This window comes from Nanorana parkeri, unplaced genomic scaffold (assembly GCF_000935625.1).
Source record: "Nanorana parkeri isolate BGI_ZX_2015 unplaced genomic scaffold, ASM93562v1 scaffold1458, whole genome shotgun sequence".
NCBI lineage: Eukaryota > Metazoa > Chordata > Amphibia > Anura > Dicroglossidae > Nanorana > Nanorana parkeri.
Genome location: NW_017307726.1, coordinates 239,191 through 253,459, shown reverse-complemented (window position 1 = coordinate 253,459; position 14,269 = coordinate 239,191). Strand labels below are relative to the sequence as shown.

At 40.2% G+C, this 14,269-nt stretch overlaps 1 protein-coding gene across 1 annotated transcript in view; it reads right to left on the bottom strand.

The window, feature by feature from the left end:
• The window catches only part of RSRC1 (arginine and serine rich coiled-coil 1), a 238,905-nt gene that overhangs the window by 150,099 nt on the left and 74,537 nt on the right, over window positions 1–14,269 (bottom strand). Inside the window, exon 4 of the mRNA XM_018570115.1 lies at window positions 6,731–6,767. Within this exon, the coding sequence (XP_018425617.1) occupies window positions 6,731–6,767 (37 nt within the window). The remainder of the gene's footprint in view (window positions 1–6,730; window positions 6,768–14,269) is intronic.

Sequence of the window (14,269 nt, the reverse complement as noted above, 5' to 3'; positions counted from 1 at the left end):
TAATTATGAGCTCAGTTTTTGAAATATTGAGTTTGAGGAAGTGATGCAACATCCACACTGATATGCCAGTTAGTAAACTAGTGATGCTTGATGAGGCTGTGGGAGTTAGCTGAGGAGTGGAGATATTTGGCATAGAGATGGTACTGAAAGCCATGGGAGGTTATCAGGTGACCCAGGAAGTATGTATAGATAGAGAATAGAAGAGGTCCTAGGACAGACCCTCAGAAGACCCCTAGTGAAAGAGGGAGAGAAAGGGAGGAGGTAGAGTTGTAGGTCACTCTGAAATTGCACTGAAATAGATAGAAGGATAACTAGTAAAGAGCAAAATCTTGCTATCAGATGTTTCTTTAGAGTTTATATACCTGTAAAACTTTTTATAATTTAATGTAAAAATGTATTAAATTAACCATTAATATTGTTTTTCCTTAATTATTTAAAGTGTATGTAAAGCTCCTTTATTTAGAATGTGAAAGGCTTTTCATCTCTGTCATGTCTTTATTGCTGTCTTTGTCCTACTGGGGAGTTTCACCTTTAATATTTGTCTGGCATAGACAGATATAGGAAATCAAAAATGTCTGAGTTGACACAAAAACAGGTGGTCAGAGAAAATCCTCCAATGGGTAAAACTGTTCTGGTGATGACTGTCTAAGAGAGGATATCTTCTCACATTGAAGCAATATTCTCTTACTTCCTGTCTGTTGTGTCTTCACAACAGAAAACAAAATACAAACTTCCCTACTCTCTCCATTACCAAAATGGTATTGTGTTTACATACACTTCTGTGCTTTCAATTTACTTAGCCAGTGAGAAGGTCATTGTTCTCCTTTATGCCTTAGAATATCCAAACTTTCTAGTAAAACTTTCAAGTATACTGGCAACTATACCTAGAAGTTGCATTCCCCAAGGGAATGTATTTGATGTAGTATTTACTCAAATTGTAAAAAAATTCCCATTTAATGTACTTTCATTATACTTGACCAGTAAGAATGTAAATGTTCTCCTTTTATGCCTTTTAAATCTAAAACTTTCTAGTAAAATGTTCAAGTATATTAGTTCCTATACCTAGAAGCTGGGTCCCCCATGGCTATGCATTTGCGACAGTATTTATTCAGGTTGTTACAAATCCCCATTTAGTACTGTGTCCTTATTTAAAAATGCACATCCCTAATCCATAAGTGCTTCTCTGGGTTCTATAATAGCATTAATTAGCATTTTACTATAAATACCTGTAATAAATCAACAGGCACTTCTTGTTATAGGTTGACAATGCTCTATCTCCCAATTATTTTCCTGAATAGCCAACCTGTCACATGCTCTGCCAAATCTAGACAACATACAGCTGTGCAGATGCACATTTCACAGGCATGGCCCACTATTGTAGCCATCAGGAAACCTGCCCTAAGAAATGCCATGCAGCAGTTGCCATGTAGCAGTTGCTGGAGTACAAGTAGACAGGAAGTGACTGCAAATAAACTGCAGGAGATTATCAATACTGAGATGCAACAAAGAATGAAAAAAGGTGAACACAAGTATTTTATTTATTTATTTTAAATATTGCAATTGTCAATGATACACAGCTCTTTAGAAAACTGAATGTTATAAGGGTGGAGTTCAGTTAAATGTAAAGAATGAGGTGTTATTTTATTCTAAAAAACATACATGTTTTCTTAAAGTTCCATTAAATTATTATCCTCTATAACTTAATTAAAGGCTGAATGTATAACTGTATTAAAAAACAATGAATATTTAATCAGAAAACCTAATAACGGGTGATTTATACAGTTAAACATACCTTCTGCAGAATATCATGAAATAATGCTGTTTTGTTCCTTAGTTACAGCACTAAGAATCTTACAAATGTAGCTAGAAAGTTTTGGTGAGTTCTTTTCTACACTGGGTGTGTACCTGACTTGTCAACACCATCCTTTTAGCCTGAATATTTATCATGGGGGTGAAGAAATAAACAAATGGTTCTTGAAAGTCAGTTGTCAGCGCTGTGTCAAGAAAACACTTCCTTGAGAACAGAGGAAACATCTTTTCAGAGGTCATTGATATATAACCAATTTAATCCATTGCCGTATACAAATATCCTTCAAATCATGAAAAACCATGAAGTAATATGTTATTTATATATATAACACACACACACATATACACACACACACTATATATTATTATACACACACACATTCTGTATATACATACTCATATAGAAATATATATATATTGTGGCAGTGCATGGCAATGCCGCGACGTAGCATGGCAACATTGGCACCCAGAACTCTGAGCCGAAGGGGCTGAGAGGGTCCAGAATGTAAACAATGTTATAAGGAAGAGCCTGGCTTTTCAGGTCCTTCCAGGACTTTTCAGGTCCTAAATGTAGCTGGGATCTGGAGCTCTGGAGATTTCTTGGAGCTCTGGGTGGGATGAGATCTCCAGTCCTGGGGCCAGGTGTTACCAATGACAAGCATAGCTGGATCAGGTGGCTGAGAGCAGCCTTCTTAGGAGTCTGGACCAGAGTTTTGAGAGTTGTGTTGGAGTTGTGTGTGTGCAGGAGGCACACGGACACACACAGACTCAGGTGCGTGCTGGACGCACAAGGAATAGCCGGGGGAGGCTGGGAGAGGTCAGGAAGGTCGGTGACCCAAGGGACCAGTTGGACACCGCTGAGAGAGTCCGTGATCCACAGCCGGGGAGAGGTGTGCTGAGAGCCTTAGAGCTGAGGAAAGCTACTAAGGACGGTATATGCTACAAAAGGACCGTATTTGCTAAAGAAGGCCGATTATCATGAAAAGTGCATGAAATGTTGACCTTTATGTGAACAGGGGAAGGCTACCCCGTGGATGACCAGAGACTTTGTGTTTGCACTTTAATAAACTGTGTTTTACTTGAATTTCCTAGACTACAGTCGAGTGTCCTTATAACTACAGTCGAGTGTCCTTGTAACTACAGTCGAGTGTCCTTGTAACAAGGACACTTGACTGTAGTCCAGGAAATTATATATCTATATAGAAATATATCTATGTATATCTATATAGATATACATAGATATATATCTATATAGATATATATATCAATATATTTTAGGTTTGCTGGAAGAAATTGGAGCACCTATAGAAAACTTAGGCAAAGATAGGGAAAGCATAACATTTTCATGCAGTGTCCCTGATAAGATTCCAAGAACCCAAAACCTTTAGAGCTCCCAGTCAAGAGTACTATGTAATTAACTACCATGTTAATTATTTTATTTATGCAAGTATGAATAAAGGCATCCATTTATCGGGCAATTACTGGAGTTAAATGCTCCTAGTTTATGGGAAGAAGGCTACTGCTGTGACTGGTCATAACGAAGGCCATAATGGTAGATTCAGTGGTATATAATGACCACATTAATCACAGTATGTAGTCTAAGGCTACTATGTCAACTTCCTAATCAAGCAGTTTGGCTTATAATGGCGATGTCAAGAATTCTCAGGTTTGAGAAAATGCTTATATGTGTTACTAAGTAACAGTAAGATTGACTGGATCTTATAGTATTAAGGTGTAAAAATCAACTTGGTAAAACCTGTTGTAAACATAAGACCAGGAGGCAGCCTTACAAATCTGGGAAACAGATGCTTGATGGTGAAAAGCCCAAGAAGAAGCAGGAGGGAACCTTATCCTTCAAACTATAGGCAAGAATGATGACCTATCTAATCCACCAAGCAATGGTAGAACAAGAAGCAGGGAACTCCCCTACGGAATCCCTCGGAAGGAACAAGAAGGGAATCTAATTACCAGAAAAGAGCTGAACATAAACAGTGCATGCCAAACTCAGGCATGTGAAGAGAAATTTCCTTGGGATGTTCTGGAGTAGGACATAGGGAGGGAAGAACAATAACCTTATTAAGGTGAAAAGAGTCTCTACCTTGGGGAGAGAAGAGGGCCTTAATCCTCAGGACTGCCGAATCTTTGTGTAACACCTTGGAGGGTTCCTTACAGGATAAAGCTCATATTCCGAGGCCCCCACTCGCAGAGGTAACAGCAGCAAAAAAAAGATCAGCTAAGTTCTCTATACTGGGAAGGTATCCAGGACTCTTCCTCAGCTTGATAGGCTGACATCTGTGGTGAGAATCTTCTAAGTCACTGGAAAAAAGGTTTTTCCCAACTCTAGTGCTGGACTGGATATTTACCCACCAGGAAGAGCCTTGCCTTGCCGGTGAGATACATGGGACAGTCCAGAGAGTGAGCCTGCTTGTTCTACGTAGTCAGGATACTGAGTTGCAACAGTCTGGCGTGAAACTTGGCATATGCCACCACCTCAAAGGAGACCATCCGGCCCAAAACCCCCCTGCAAAAGTGAAGGGAGAGACAGCTACTGAACCAAAACCTGTGATTGAAGGGACCACAGTTTCTCCTGTGGGAGGAAGACTCTGGAAAGAGCTGTGTCCAAGGCTAGGCCCACATACTCCAGACGATGAAGAAAATCCAAGTAAAGCGTAATGGATTCATCTGCCCTAAGTGAAAATGTCCACCATGAAGAGTAGGGGAGCAGAATAAATATAAGGTATGCAAAGAATAAAAAGCCTGCCATTATCTATAATTATCTGTTTGCACTGTTTGCTTATTCTTGCATGGGAGTTCCGGTAATCAGCACGACCCAAAGAATTTGGTGCATATGAATGAAAAGGGGGCTCATTCTGAAAATATGGAGAAGCTAGCCCAGCACTGCAATGTAAGTTCACAGGAAGGAATTTCATGATTTGAAGGATGGAAGGGTCTGTTAGAATGGATGCAGGATCCTGAACCATGCGTTTAGTCCAGACTGCAAGTGTCTGACACACTGCCATGGGTGCAATCTAAGTTTGCATGGCAGGACCAGTAAATGAAAAACATGGCCTTAAAGAAGGTTTCTATCCAATTGTCTACAAGGTCGTAGAAAACCGGGAACATCTTCTATAGGAGCTGTTAAGGCAAGAAATGGCTGGGTCCACTACAGGGAATGCCCATTCCTCAATATAATATTACTGAATAAACCATTTTGGAAGGGGATAAAGTTTTTTATGATGAGGCCCGTCACTGTACAAAACAGGCTACAAGGCCGGGTGAACTGGGAAGGTTTTAGCAGGTTTGGGAATTTTCATGGAGCCCAGGCTAAAAATTTTGGGGTGGGATGACTCAGGCTGCTCTAATGCCAGGCATGAGCGCAAAGCATCAATAAGGGTAGCAATAGTATCCTCAATTATTGGTGAGAGCTCAGCAGAGAGCATATCCTCCTGGTCATATTCTTGGGAAATGGATGCTTTGTCCTCATCCCCCTCTTCCTCCCTTCGGCAGTGTAGTGGCTGCAAGGGGGAAGCCTGATATTGACTCTGGAGGAGAGGTTGAAAAACTTATGGCCCCTTTAGTCTACTGCCTCTAAATGGGTGGTGTGTTACGGAGGCCCCAGAGGATTAAGGATACTCTGACTGTAGGTAGTGCTCAGAATTTAGGGGGGTAAGGCCCATAGCAAAAGTACTATCCCCCCCCCCATCCCTGCTGAGCCAGTAGCAGAATGTGTGCTGGTGAGACCTCAACCCAGAGCCTTTGTGCCTATGATCTGCATGTGTGGTGTACAAATGTCCCCCAGAGGGGCACTCATGACCATCACACTGTGGAGAGGGAAACATTACCCACTAGTGCCAAACACTGCAGGTAGCTGATGCTCTGGGAGTGTCCCAAGATCGTGGTGCTGTGTATCTTGTAGCGTGGAGCAGCAGTCTTATCCAGCTGGAGAAGTGCGTCCGGAAAGAGAGAAAAAAAAATAGCACACACATGCGCAGATGCTACAGGCTTTAGCTGCTTCTAGCAGCAAAGTATTTTCATCCAGGCAGGGTCCAGTTATGGCCATCCAAGGCTCGGACAAGGAGCTAATTAATCCAGAAAGCTGCAGACAAAAAGGGAGTAGCCTCTGTGGCTTTGTAGCAGGTATCTTGGTAGAATAATCTTGAAGGAAATAATTGCAAGCAAAATTATGTGATCTTCTCTCAGTAGAGATGTTTTTCTTAAAAGGACACTCGAAAAAAAAACTGAGGCTTGGAAAGGGAGAGGGGTTTATATGGAAGCTGCCCCTGCAGTTTATTTATTTTTTGCCAGTGGCCAATCACCTGAAGCATATAACCCAGGGTTAAGACTACAAGATCCTGTGTTCTGTACTGTACAATTAAGAAATGATTTCTACACTAGTCAGACAGCTGTAACATCTACACAATGTTACCAAAGCTATTATTTTTTAACACAGAGAAAACCCAAGTTATATTGCCAAATGCAAGTTACACAATTAAAATAAACCTGAAAAAATCATGTAAACATGTAAAATGACATACAAAATTATTGGTAAACTACTATATTCATGCATTAAATATTAGTGTAAAAAATGTTCTCAAACCCTGCAATGGCTAAAATATAATCTTCAGCCAAATATTGTTTTTCTGCTGATAATTAAAACAATCATCACTCCAATGATTGTGCGGCATTTTTCATTTCATCTTCACATCAAAATAAAAAAAAGGTAATTTAAAAAAAAATAATATTCCCTTGAGAAGATAAACTAAATGAAAGCGTAAGTACCTTCACATAATAATGGTAAGCGGACCCTTTGGGAAATAGTTGACTTTCTCAAATCAAGGTATTCAAAGCTCATTGAAAAGTGTTAATTTGGAATGCAGATATCAAAGATGATGTAAATGTTCAAGAGAAATGTAGAACTTACCAGATGTTCTAATCCAGCTTTGATGTTAACCGAGTCCCTGTAACAGAAGAACAAAAGTTCTAAATAGTTGCTAAATCCTTGTCCAATACAATTTATGTAATTTGCCTCCTAGCTCCCTGATGTTTAAATATTGACCAGCGCTATCTTGTTTCACTAAGATGATAACTTCTATAAAGTAAGACAGAATTAGACAGATCACGTAAATCTGCCCTAAGAAATGAGGAAAGCATCTGTCCAACCTAGCCAAATACAGTCAAACCAAGAAACAAGATTGTGAGACGTGTACAAACTCTGCAGACATCCCCTGGCATCCAAAACATCAGAAGTGTGTCTAATAAGGATTTTTGTAGCTGACTGCAGTCATTTCTGAGAGACAAAGCCAGTCTAAGGGTGCAAAAACATGCATACCCAACCAATACAAACATGTATTGTTTGTATTTATGATCCTTTTGACACCTATAGGCAGCTTAATAAGCATACAATTTAAAAATTCACGCAGGATGCTCCCCCTGCTTGATGAATCTGGCAATACTTTTCTATTTAACATAAAACTGATATTTTGATATGAGAAAATCACTTCATCATAACAAAACGTATGTAACATTATTTAAGAAAGAACATGTTATTAACACTAACACAAACTTATGTTAACCCATATACAGTGCATGTACCAAGTCAAATCTATACAAATAAAGGGGAGCTTGCAGGTGCCCACATTCATTAGATGATCATTGCCCAATCAGGCCAGTCTTAGCTAAAGTGAACAATAATCACTATGGTGTACATTCATAAAGTAGACAATGTGACATTTCACCAAACATTCACTGTAAGTATATCTTCCTAGTGCATGTGTTCTAAATTAAAGTGATCGATTCACTTGAAGTAAAGGTTTGGTGAAAAGTCACAATTTCTGCTCTATAAATATTGTCCCTAAGTCTATGGACTTACAAATCTATCACTCACCCCTAATAACAATTTCTTTTTGGAACTTCTCTGCCAGCCACATGCCTAGGCGCAAGGAACCTCTGAAGGTGTTGGCTTCTGGCAGTAGAGAGCCTAAAGCCTAGGGGAAGCAAGCTGCAGCTGCTCCCCACATATGGAGAGGTATGGAAGAGTGGGAAGTTATACACAGGGAACTTTCCATGCTGTCTTTCCTTGAAAACTGAGGGATATGCCGCTGAGCGGCATTCGGCTCAGCTGTTCTGCTCGGTCCCTCAGAGGGACCGAGCAGAACAGAAAAATAGTCTAAAAAGTCCAAATAAATAAATAGAAAACCATTGTGCGTAGCTAGCAATGACAGAGGTTCTGCTGCCGTCAAAAAACAAAAACAAAAAAAAATCCCCTCTCCCAGCGCTCCAGGAGTCTCCCGCTACCGGCCGCCCAGGATAGAAACACTGCTTTTTCTTTTTTTTTCTTTATTCTGACACGGAGCCGTGTCAGAATAGAAAAAATAAATACAAAAATGTGCCCATTGGAATGCATTGCTAGATTCCTATTGGCTATTTCAATTTGCAATAGCCAATAGTAAACTGGCATTGCACCCGCCCTCTGCTGCAGTTCTCCATCAGGTCCATCAGCAGAGGGCGGGTGCAATGCTCCGTGTCAGAATAAAGAAAAAAAAAAAGAAAAAGCAGTGTTTCTCTCCTGGGCGGCCGGGAGCAGGAGACTCCCGGAGCGCCCGGGAGAGTTTGCTGTCTGGAGATCAGTGTCCCTGGTTAGCTGGTAACCAGGGACGCTGATCTCTATGCAAGTGGCCGAAGCCAGCCGTAAGATCACCGCCCAGCTGTCAGAAGCAGGCTGTCGGCCGGCTATTGGCTTTCAGCGCGGCTCAGCCGAACCGAGGCATATGCCTTCGGCTCGACTGAGCCGCTCGGCTAAGTTCGGGAGCTGTACGGGCTATTGTGAATAGCCCGTACAGCAGCCCTTCAATTCTACTGAACCGAAGGGGTCCTGGGGCCGAAGCTAGCCAAAGGATCGGCCAAAGCTACGGCTAGATCCTTCGGCTGCTTAAGAATAGACCCCTGAGACACCACTTGAACCTCAGGTCCCCTGGAAGACTGAGCTCTGAAGAAGTCCAGCCGGCAGAGTCTGCGAACTTCAGGCTAACCATCAGAGACTTTGGGAGAGATCTAGAAGAGACCGAGGCCTAGTCTAATGTTTGAGAACCAGTGTACTGTGTATCCTGATCTGTTCCTCAACCTCCTTCCCACATTGCCATGGGTAATAAACGTATTTATCCATTTTAAAATCTACTGACAACCATTATTTCTATTTCTAAAGTGACTGATCCAGTGAAAAGAACCATAACTCAAGTGAATGTTTGTGACTTTACCGTAAGTAGATGCACTTACAGCATTCTTAAAGAAGAACTCCGGGCTCCCTGGCACTCTGCCCTACATACTAATGGCTCCCCGTACTCTGCCCTACTGACCCCCGCACTCTGCCCTACATACTACAGGCCCCTGCACTCTGCCCTACATACTACAGGCCCCTGCACTCTGCCCTACATACTACAGGCCCCTGCACTACACCCTATATACTACTGACCCCTGCACTACACCATACATACTACTAAACCCTGTATTCTGACTTACAAACTACTGACCCCTGCACTCTGACCTACATACGGTACTATTGATCCCTGTATTCTGCCCTAAATGCTACTGACCTCTGCACTCTGACCTACATACTATTGGTCACTGTATTCTGCCCTAAATGCTACTGACCCCTGAATACTGTACTTCTTACTCCAGATCCCTGCACTCCGTGTTACATACTACTGACCTGCAGTCTGCATTTTACTCCCACTGATAACATCAGCCGTTTCTTCCCTCATACTGCTACTCAGACTCTATTTAACCATACCCCTTTAACCTTTTCACGTGGCCGCTGTTTGCCATACAGTGGTGGGAGCAGGATCCTGTAAGCAGACTCCTGGCTGCTATGTGAAGTAGACATTTTTTTCACTTTTAATCTGGTTTTATCTTTGACAGTATTCATCAATAAAGACATGGTAATAACATAGTAAAGTGTTATGTCTGTGCTGAATAGAGAGCATTTTGCAAACGACACATACATTTAAATATTTGTTCAAATACAGTATAAGCCCAAAACGAGATACAAGATACAAAAATATATATCAATAAAATAACTGCCACCATTTTATTCTAAAGGGTCTCTCCTTTCAGAAAATAAATAGTTCTGACGGTTTAAGTAATCTTCAGGCCTAAAATGTACATTTTAACGTGTAAAAAATATATATGCATAAATGGCTTTGGCAGCAAAAACCATGTCGTATGTAGTCACATGCAATTTTCGAAATGGTGTCCTGTGCGCACCACGTTATTGCTTATCCCAGCAGTCACTTTTTATGAAAATCTAAAGTTGGAAGATATGTTATTGCAGTTACTGGAGGTTATGAGACACTGGTTTCCAGCGCTGAGGAGAGAAATAGGGAATCCAACCACCTGATCAATAATGGGAATTATTGACAACTATTCTCATTATCAATTATTATCAATTAATCGATTAGCTGGTTGCAGCCCTATTTATCAAAAAAGGGGGTCACTGGGCCAACATAGGAAGATATATGGAAGGTGGAGATGGCTTAGTCCCATATAGAGAGTAGGTGTTTCGTAAGGATTGGAAGGGAAGACAGGTCATATCTCTGATGTTCCACCCAGGGTAGGGCTTTGAGTTCAATGGGAGCTAAAGACTGTTTAATATCAACCCAGAGCTTGAAGGATTGGTGGTGCATTTAGTTAACTATTCTAATAAGTATAGAGGCCTGGTAGTATAACAAAAAGTCTGGGGCATTTGCACCCCTCTATATTTAGGTGAGGAGAGTACATTGTGGTTTAGTCAAGGATAGCCTGATCCCCAGATGCATTTTTGTAAAAGTGTACTGTAGCTTCCAAAGAAACAAATGAGGAAAGGCTGTAGGAACAGCTGGAAAAATATATAGGAATATAGGGGTGATGCTCATCTTGAGTATATTAATTATACCTACCCAGGAAAATGTTCTTCAGTCATGAGTTTTGAGGTCATTAATAGATGCCTGAGGCAGAGGATGGAAGTTGACGAAAAATATTTGTGTCAGGTGAGAGGAATATGGATCCCAAGGAATTTTAGTGAATGGGTGCAAAATGTAAAAGAAATGTTAGATGGAATATGTTGTTTTTGCTATGGAGTAAGGGAAACACTCATTCAGATTTAGAAAAACTGATCTTGAAGTTGTTTAACAAACTAAACGTTGTATTTCACTATGGACTATGGATGGCATAAAAGTGTGCGGCTGGGTCACATACAGTGGATGGGGATAATTTTGTATGAATAAGGCCTACTTGTATTCCAGATATGGCAGGGTTTTGTCTTAGGAACGTTGGCAGGTGCTCAATGGGTAAAACGTAGAGGAGAGGAGACAGCTCTGGGGTGTACCGTTCTAAATGTTGAATTTGGTAGATAGGGAAACACTGAAACAAGCTCTGGCAGAGGGGGAAAAACGGAGGGCCAAAGTGTTGGATCCAAATCCTTATTAAAAGGAGGGAAAGTTTAAGGAATAGCCAACTTACTCTATCAAAGGCCTTCTCTGCATCTACAGACAGGAGGACCATAGGAATTTTGGGGATCTTGCATAAATAGTAAGGTCTTGATAGTGTTGTCTTGAGCTTTGCGACTTTGAATGAAGCTTGAGCGTGGTGAGTAACTCTGGGAAGGATAATCTATTCACTATCACCTTCAAATACAATTTTACAACAAATCTACTCTTATTAATAAAATAGGTCTTATCTGGTTAAGAGATAAGGAATTTAAGGGCATCCAGTGCCTGGGTGGGAAATTTGGAGTCCTGGGATATGGAATTAAACACTCTGATAAGGAAAGGTGTTAAAAGGTCTTCGTAAGTTTTGTAAACTTTGGGTGTGAATCCATCTGAGCCTGGGCTTTTCCTAGCTGGGGTAGGCCAACCTGTAGTTTGTCATTCCTCCTCCCTGATTGGGACCTCAAAAGAGGGCCTGGTCTTATTGCCTACAGTTTCAGCTATGTAACCTATTATCCTTTGTTCTAACAACCCTGTGGACTTATTGGGAACCTCGGTTTGGAGGTTACACAAGGCAGAATAATAATCACTAAATGAACAAAGAATGGAGAAAGGGATTTTACCATTTTGTTTGCCATGTTTTTATTTTTTTCACCAGGGTGATATAAGTTTGACCATTTCTTGGGTGGAGGACTCACACTTGGGGTCTCCCACATTTGCTACTAAATTAGTATCTGTGTTGCGCAATCTTATCCGAAAATAATTTAGCTGACAGGGCATAAAGGCTGATTTACGATTCTAACAGAAAGTTAAAATCTCCACCAAAGTTGATGTGCTCTTCAGAGGAGTGAGAAAGGTAGAGAAGCATTGCATGGCTGCTTACATTAGGTTTAGAAGTGGGGCATAGAAGTTTTCCATAGAGAAGAGTCTTCAGCACTGCCGTTAAGGGTCTATTTTTCAGTCTAGCACTTACAATTTCTTGAAACAAATTTTCAGCACACTAAGTTGAAAAGGTTGCCTAACCCTGCTCTAACGTATTTTAAAAATAATGTTCTATCTGAAATAGAATGTTACTATTTTTTACTAACAAATATACAGTTTTTAAATAAATATAAAAGGTGCCTTACCATTATGAAACAAAGTTGCCCTGAGTTTGACAGAATGAAAATGAGAACTGATGCCTTGCTGCATCTTCTTGGATTAAAGTACACCTAATCTGTGAAAGTTGTGGCCAAAACAGGCAAGCAAATGACTAAGGACTAGTCACCAATATTTTCTATAGGCTCTCTACAGCAGATCGTTTCTCCTGTTACTGTCTTACCATGCCTTGATCAACACTTTGTCTCTAGGTGGAGGCAGACATCATGGTAAAGGTAGGGATTTGCCTTCTCATGTTAAAGCTTTCCCCTGATAACTGGTGATCTGGTGACTGGTGAAGGAATAATCAAGCAGCAGCAGAAGAGATTCAGATCCACACAACAAATAAAGCAGAAGAAGGGAAATGCTTGTTTTCTGGTCCTCGGGTTATAGCTATGTCTCCAGCAAGTAAAATACGAATCAATCTTTTTTGACTAGTAGTTATGGGCAGCAGTGCTTTAGATGATCTCAACGTACAGATAAATATTTATAATGCAATGCACTGCTATTTTTAGGCACAATTGACATTTCTAGATGTCCCCTGTATCCCTTTAGCAATTTTTAATGTTTTGATCAGATCCAATTTAACAGGATTCACCACCGGTAACTGTCATTTTTTTTTGTAAGAGTTACAAATTATGTGTTAAAGGTTTTTAGTATTGTCCACTATATACCTATGACATGTTTCTTTCTCCTATTCATACATGATTATTGCTAGTCAAATTCTATATGGTAAAATAATTGTGTAAGTAATATGCAATTGGTTGAATGTTCTTCCTTTGAAAATCTGGGAGAAGTAGTAAAACTTACACATTTCATCTTATACATTTCTGCATAGTGCTGTCAGTGTAATCTGAACTGCGTGCAAAATGTAAATGGTTTATGTCTAATGTTTTGAAGAAGTTTATTTTCATAAAACCACAGAATATCCATTCACAACATTCCATAATTTTAATTATGTTTTCCTTTAGCTGTATAAGAATACATTTCAGTGCTGCATCAACAATTACCTAATTTGAGACATGTAAGATATGGTAAGGATTATAGCATGTATGTGGGCTTTCCCATAAATTATCAGTCTCACAACAAAGGGATGGTCCGGGAAAAAGCTGGTAGGGATGTTTTTCAAAACTGTTTTCTTTAAAAGTTCCACATACTTCTTTTAGCAGTGCTAAAAAGATCATAAGCCCTCAAATAAAATGGTAGCTTAAGAAGTCTGAAAATGTAACTGCTGGCCTATTGATTAATGTTGAAATACTTTGGCCTGATTGTCAAAACAAACAGAAAGAGAATGAGTCTCTAGTAAATAACCTTTTTACGTCTGCTAGTATTGCCGGTCAGCTTCTTGCCTGCTGAAGCCAGATTTGTCGGCATTCCTGTTGTGAAGCTCAAGCAGAGCTCTGTTGTTGCCAACTTATCTGCTGTGACTGCACGTCATGGGCGCGTCTACGTCCTAGGCCCTTGTCTTAGTTAGTCAGTCAGTGCTGATCACTTGAGCTGTTTGTAGAAGGCCCAGACCAAAACTATACTTTAAAAAAATGGTACTAAAAAGGTATAAACTAATATTCTGTGTAATGTGCTCTTGAAAAAAATATATGAATGGTAAAATGACTTCTTTAGGGGTGTGAAAAGAGGTACCCAGAGCATCAAGAACATCGTTGTCTGTCCCACGATGCATACCAAACAAGTTCCTTTTTTATGTTAGTGAACATTAGGGAGGTTTTGAAGCAGTTCAAATCCATTATCATTAGAGGTGCACCGAAATGGAAATTTTAAAACCGAAACTAAAAAAAATGTCAGGCCAAAACCGAAAATGTTTTTAATTTTTTTTAATTTTATTTTAATTTATTTTTTATAAACTTTTT